Below are 7,679 nucleotides of genomic sequence, written 5' to 3' on the forward strand. Positions count from 1 at the left end.
TTAAAAAGTAATTGATATTTTAGAAGTTGTATTTTTAATTGATATTTTAATAATAAATGTATAAAGTAATTATTTATTTAAAAATGAATTGTTTATAAAAAAGATTTACAAAATTTAATTTAGACAGAATGGAATTCAAAATTTTAAAAATATTTTTATAGGGTTTTCATTTTTTAGATTTAACATAATTTATTAATGTTATAATTAAAAACATTATAAAAATGTTGTAGTAATTAAAAAAAACAGTCAAACTTTTGAGTAGAAATATGATTTTGACTTAATTTTTTTAATTTGTATTTGACATTAATTATTTATTGATGTTAGAATTAAATGTTATAAAAAAATGTTATAGTAATTTAAAAAGTCAAACAAACTTTAGATTAGAAATATGAATTTTTAATAATATACAAGGGTAAAATTGTAATCTCACAAACTTTACTATTCAAAATAATTTATAATATTCTTACAACTATCATATCACTCACAATTTTTAATAAACTTTCCTCACACATCAACTCTAACATACCACAATTTAAACAACCTCAACTTTCTTTACACTTCCACCCCCACTCACCCTCAACTTTCCACTCCCCCACACCCTCTAATCCAAACACACCCTTAAGGTTGCATTACCTAATCCTTAATGATAGTTTAACTTAACTAACCTTAATTTGAACGTTAATGATTATACGTGTCGGTCAGCCTGACCGTGCATTGTGTCTCGGCCAGCTCAGTCAGGCAGACTGGAACACGTCAGCGTGTGTCTCGGTCATCTCGGACAGGAAGACTGAGACACATCATAATGTCGATCGTCCATACCCGTACAAAATGTATCACTCTTATATACACTTTTTTCTCTTAATCTATCACAATGTTTTTTTAAAAACAAAAATATAATGAAACTTCGAGTTTCAAATTCACCGTTAAAGAATGAGAAAGCTAAAGAACAGAGTGAAGTTTGCAATTTCTTCGTTAGGAAGAGCACCATTAGTTCAAAACGTCCATATTTAAAATTTGTTAGTTTTAATTATTATTATTACTATTATTTATTATTATTATTGAAATATAAAGTAACATTAACCAATTCAAAAGAAATTGGGAAACGTATTACTAACTATTTACTTATAGCATAGATATCAATATAATATTTAATGCCACGAATTACTGTTAAATAAATACTTAATTATCAAAATTGTGTAATGAATGATATTAATATGAATAATTTAATATTTTATTGAATATTAACTAAAATGCATTACCTTTCATGAATGAGAATAAAAACACTATTTATACTTTTAAAAGTAAACGACTTAAAATATTATATTAAACGATATACTATTTTTAGAAAATAGAATAGAATTAATGCATTTTTTATTGGGTTGACTTTAACAAAATCATTAAATTCGAATAATTTGGTAACTAATTATACATCAATATCTAAATTAGATAATACACTAACTATTTTTTTTCTAAAATTTGTTTATATTTAATAATTTTCTTTCCTTTTAACACTACTTTCTTCTTAAACAAATAAATTTATTTTTTACTCACCTTTTTTTTTCTTGCAACCAAATATAGACTAAAAGAAACTAAATCATAATTTTTTCATAAAACTCAGGGTTATTGTTTTGGTTGTTCTGTAACTACACTGATGCTAAGTTTGGATTCATATGATTAAGCAGCATAAATTTTCCAAAGGTAAGTGACTATACTTCTACAGCTAAAACTAGAACAAAGATTGTTGAACTATGAATCAGTATGAACATTTTGGCCACCCTGAGCCTCCTCAGCTTGAACTTCACTGCCTCCTACTCTTGCAGCTGCCTTTTTTGCCTGAACAATCACCAAAGAATCAAATTTAAAAAGATAATACTCTCTTATCTTTTTCTATAAGGCCTAGCTAACTATTCATCAAGATTAAGAAAACTAATTAGTTTACTTAGTAACATTAAATTTATCTTAAATTACATGTTGTTTTTCTTAAAGTTTCCCTAATATCAATAAAATGTACAATTGATCAATAAAAACCACTTGAGTACATGGCATTGCAACAGAATTTCTTCATAGTGAGACATCACAACACAAGTTCTTCACTAAAAACTTCACCTGATCTTGACATTTCAGGATTTTCTTATGCAGATTGAACACAGATTTGTGTGACAGAAAGTCTATGGCAGGCTTATGTGTGTTTGTAAAAGAAAACTTGGTGTGTTGGACCTCTAAAAGTCAACAGCAATGTCTAAATCAAACACAAATTCTGATTATCATGAACTTGATGGCCTTACAACAGAGGTGACTTGGATCAGATCCTTGATGAAGAAAGTTATTAAGAAGTGAATTTTAAGCCTAATTCAATCTTATAAAACTAACTTATAAAATGAGGTTTGCATCTACTTATATATTATGAAATGTTAGTTGATGTGAGATCTCCAACAGAAGTCAGAATTTCTATACAAATAACACCGATTTGTGGTGTGAAAAGGCCTTAGCCTCCAATTTAGTGTTTTATTCAATCTATCTAAACATATAGAAGTTGCTTGTGTTCCTACAGCAGACTAAAATGCAGATTGTCTTACTAAAACACTGATCTATGCATGATTCAACCGGATGCAAGACAAGCTAGGAGTAGTAGCTTGAGGAGGAAAGTTCAGGAATAAATAACAAATGATAATAATATCTATCTAAAGCTGTAACACACATTCATCTTTTAGGTGTATGTATGTATCAGATTTTTCTCCTTTGTCTTGTCTCATTCATTCCTTAACTCTATCTTTTGTAACCGTAAGATGTTACCAATGAGAATGCATCCAATTTTTTGCTCTATCATATTTCTATCTCTGGAAGATCAAGACTTGATAACAAAAGTGAGTTGAAGATAGGACAACTTACTTCTTTCTCCCAATTGGCACGTAAAGTGACCAGAAGAAAGCACACCACTTGCACAGTGAGTGCTAATACGATCCCTAAATATAGCCCCTGTATTATCAACATATTAGTATTTACTAGTTTCAGTTAATAAATTACACAAAGCTATTGTTTCAGCTACTAACCAGATTATGAAGGATTTTAGTATTTACTACAAGATCATTTCTCAAAAGTTAAATGGTTAATTTTACCTGTTCTTTCAGGTGGAATACAAAAGCTGAGACAACGGAGAAAGGAACACCCAAAATATAATAAGATCCTAGATTGATAAATGCACCAAGTTTCTGCCAACCACATCCTCTGGCAACACCTGTGCACAATCAAGGAATTAGAAAAGTTGATCACATTCTATAATTTGTTTCAATTCAATGTAAACTGCAAAAGTCTAGATTGCTTTAGATGAGACTGAGTCAGTAGTAATATGATAGTAAAATAAGAGAAATGATGGAATTGGATGAGATCATTTGTTTTCTTGAAATCAACTTAATCCAATTCCTTGACATTCAATCAACAGGGAAAGAGAAAAATGGAATTTTTGAACCTCATCATTGAATGAATTTATTCAATACCTTGAAATGCTGTTTGAATTGAATCTATAAAGGCAGAAGTTGCAACAATTGGCATCATGGAAGCCACATGTATGAGCACTTCATGCACATTGGTAAAAGCACGCCCCCAAACTTTCCATAACGACATGAGGACAGAAAATTCTAAAATCCCCACCAAAAAGGCCATGAACATGGTGACTTTAACTGCTAAATATGCAGCTTTTGGACTACCAGCCCCCAATTCATTTGAGATCCTTGTACTGTTTAAGAGGAAACATGTAATTGGATTTGTTATGGTCAATAATAAGCTAAAATGACACGTTATTGCATCATTTCATATGGTAATAACATACACATCTTAACAAGTTTTCAAAACTATTGAATAGAATATAAACAGTGCAGTTCTGCAAGAAAGACTAACCTTCCAGCAGCACTAAGTCCAAATGGTACCATCCAAAATATTCCACACGTGTTAAGACTAGGATGAATAAAGAAATACAGTTAGCCATTAAGAATGGAAGAAAGTGGGGTTTCAAACGAGAAAGATAAACATATAATAGCATATTCTTTACAGTATCCAGAACAGAAAGTAGCTTAGCATCTAAGATATTAACAGATAAACTAACCATATAGAAAGAACTGAAGTTTGCAATTTCGGATTAGCATGAGCACCAGACAAGATCACAATTATTTCAAAAGTCCATGATTCTAAGCTGCAACATAATGATACCATAGAAGCAACAATTAGAATATGTCAGCATTAGTCATTCACATCACAAGTAAGATTAAAATAAATGTACATTCCAATCCTCAAAAAATATATACCTTATGTCCTTTGTTTATCAGTCGCATAACTTAATCCTAAGATGATTAGAGATATTGAATTTGTGCTTCAAGAACCAAATTGATGGCTTATATGGACTAACTTGTGTGCATATTTTAAGAGGATTAATTTAATATATTGACAAACTATGGATTAAAGTAACTGGTGTCTGTTTAAAGTGAGAGATGAAAATGTACTCATTAGATATGTTGGTTGCAATGCAAGTTGTTATATTCAATGAGAGAAAGTTGTGGTTCAGAAACAATAACATACCAGACCATGACTGCTGAAGGGAAAGCAAGTCTGAGAAAATTTGGAATGTTACGCAATGATTCCTTAGATAAACCAGTCCAAGTTTCTTTGCATGAAGGGGAGAATCGTATGTAAAGTGCAAGGATTATGGTATTAAACCAATTTGAAATGCAAATTGCAATGGCAGATCCTTTGATACCAAACTCAAATTTTATAATGAGAACCCAACAGAGAATCAAGTGCAGTAAGCTAGTAAGGCCAGTGGCTAGCACCATAGGAAAGACTATGCTTTGAGTTTGTAGGAACTTAGTAATGCAGCGAAGAAGACCATTGGCTGAAAGACTTGGGATCAAATATCTGGCATAGAGTTGAGCTAGTGCTGCAACTTCTTTGTTCTGATGAAGAAGAACAAGAATAGGTTCCAAGTATACCCAGATAATGGACACTGGTATACTGACAATGGTGAGAACCACCATGGCTCCTTGGGTGTGCACACCAAGCATGTGATACTGCTTTGCTCCATATGATTGACCACAAAATGTGTCCAATGCACTTGACAGCCCCATCTATATAAATCAACCATCAACATTAGTCAAAAATCTTGTGAGAACCAAAAAAGTGCATAATAATGTTTGGTAAAACTTTATTGTTATTCTCTTTCAACAAAAGAATCAACCTGGGAGACAACCTTAATATATGTGCCCAACAAAAACCCAAACAGGTATTTGAGTTGTCTTGTCAACGGGAAAACCGAGACATTCTACCATCCAACAAGACATTAATAACATGTTGGAGTTGTCAACACACACCAACCCAAGAATTACTGTACAGCAATGAACAGATAATAAATACTGTTTTACTCCATTTCTGCAATTGAAATTGTTCTCTTTATTCTTTTGGTGGTGATGAAAGAGTTATTTTAAAATTTAAAACAATACCTACTCTTTTATTACTCACAACAAGTACAATAAAAAATAACAGAATACAATTCTATGAGAATCTTATTAAAATTAAAAAACATATATTCATACTCACAATCATGAAGGGACAGTAAGATCATACCACATTCTCAGGGTGTGAATCTACATTTGCAGAAAGAATTAATATTGAACAAGAATACATGAGTATGTTAAAATGATATAGAGATTTCGGTCCGATTAGATTATACTATATAAATGGATATAAACTTCATTTTATACATCTTATTTCATAGATCGATTTTATATATTTGAGTTAAATTTAAAAATTCATCTCTTAAAATATTATGAATACCATACTTATTATGTCTCGCGCACGAATTAACAGTCACGACACGTATAAAATCGTGACGGAAGTTTCAAAACAGAGGTATACGTGACGGAAGTTTCAAAACAGAGAATACCTCGAAATGATTTTTTTTGTTCTTAATCAAAAATGATATACATAGTTCTATATTTTTCTTGTTTGAGAGGAGTTATGCAGAATTTGGGAATGTATTGATAAATATAAGGTAAACTAAAATGGTGGGGGAGAAAGAAGACTTATATAAACAACAGAGTAATCAACATGCATATATAGATCTCATATCAGAAATACATTCTGTAACAAGTTTGCAAAGTATAACACAGAGAAAATGGTGTGAACATACCATGACATTGAAACCAGTAGCATTGACAATTGAAGTAGACAAAGACACAGAAGCCAGAAGCAACTCACTCAAATGGCCTACAAACATGAGAGATATCATTTGCAGACTAAACTGAAAGACACAGACAAATATCATAGGCCCTGCTAGCCATACTTGCTTCTTTGCTTCTTCTCTTATCTCCTTACTCCATAACCCCATTCTCTCTTCCTCAACTCTCACACACCAATAACACACCTTTCCCCTCACAGCATTATATATCTAGAGGAGTCTCCTTTGGTAAGAAATTAATAAATATTTGAATTTATTAAATTGTCATATAAATACATTAATAACATTAATGCACTGATTTTTAGAACTCTGCACAAGTTTAATGATTACAAAAAATTAATAAATTCCAACCTCTGTTCATTCTGAAAGGTAGATTGCAGATTTTACTGTGAAAATTTGGTTGAATATTGATAGCTTTTTGTTCTTAGAGGGGAACATCTCCTCGTAAAAGAAGCAATCAATTTTTATTGAAAAAATTTATTTCGAGAATGCATCATAACATTAAATGCTATATTTGAAAGATTTATTTAGAAAATTGACATCTTTTCAAAAGCTTTTTTAAAACAATTAAAAATAAACAGCTTTTGTTTTTTTCTGCATGGAGACGTGGCTTTGTATTCCTGATCTTTTCTTGAACGCGGCTTTCACCTAGTTGAGTTGGAAAATAATAAATTTCTGTATAATTTCTTTCACTTTTTATAATCTAATTAAAGTTCTACATAATAATATATATATATATATATATGTTATATTATATTACATTATGTATATACTTAAAAAAATTATTAAATAAAAAATAATTTTAAAGAAAAAAATAATTAATTATTATATTTACTAAATTGAATATTATTTTATAGATTAAGAAAAATATTAATATCTAAAGTAATTTTTATTATTAATAAAATTTATAGATTGGTTACTAAATTGATATCTAATCTGTTAGCAACTTTATAATCTAAATTAATTGGTAGATGATATTAAAACGTAACATTTACGTGTTTCACACAAATTTATTTATTGATGATAGTTTCAACATGAAAGGATATAGATTGATATGAATATTGTAACTAATCTAGTATTAGTTTGACGTTTAAAATATATTTATTGAGTTGATTTATGATAATGGTCGTGTTTAATTATTTTTTTTGTCGGTTTTTTAAGGTGTTTTCAACGACATTTAAGTTGTGATAGAGGTTTCTTGATCATGTTTAATACATATTTAAATAATTTTCCACAAAATTTAATATTATTAAATGTTTTAAAGTATTTTAAACAAGTTTGATTGTTATTATTAAATATTTAAAAATAACTTAAAGAAGTTATAATATAATGTTATTATTAAATGTTTTGAAGTATTTTAAACAAGTTTTATGCAATGTTTTTAAACTATTTTAAATCATAATATAACTTTAGAAGTGAAATTTACTCTAAAAATATTTTTTACTATTATTTAATT

The 7,679-nt window shown here is 29.4% G+C and overlaps 1 protein-coding gene across 1 annotated transcript; it reads right to left on the minus strand.

Annotated features, from left to right (window-relative positions):
- Positions 1 to 1,575: 1,575 nt before the first annotated feature.
- On the minus strand, positions 1,576 to 6,411 carry LOC137837958 (protein DETOXIFICATION 16-like). The gene is made up of 8 exons (XM_068647146.1): positions 6,176 to 6,411; positions 4,570 to 5,114; positions 4,100 to 4,186; positions 3,895 to 3,951; positions 3,495 to 3,733; positions 3,117 to 3,235; positions 2,890 to 2,976; positions 1,576 to 1,833 (listed from the first exon to the last, which is right to left on the minus strand). Exons 1-8 carry the CDS (start codon positions 6,371 to 6,373, stop codon positions 1,747 to 1,749), a joined length of 1,419 nt encoding a protein of 472 aa, XP_068503247.1. The 5' UTR covers positions 6,374 to 6,411; the 3' UTR covers positions 1,576 to 1,746.
- Between the last annotated feature and the right edge of the window lie 1,268 nt (positions 6,412 to 7,679).

This window comes from Phaseolus vulgaris, chromosome 4 (assembly GCF_000499845.2).
Source record: "Phaseolus vulgaris cultivar G19833 chromosome 4, P. vulgaris v2.0, whole genome shotgun sequence".
Lineage (NCBI taxonomy): Eukaryota > Viridiplantae > Streptophyta > Magnoliopsida > Fabales > Fabaceae > Phaseolus > Phaseolus vulgaris.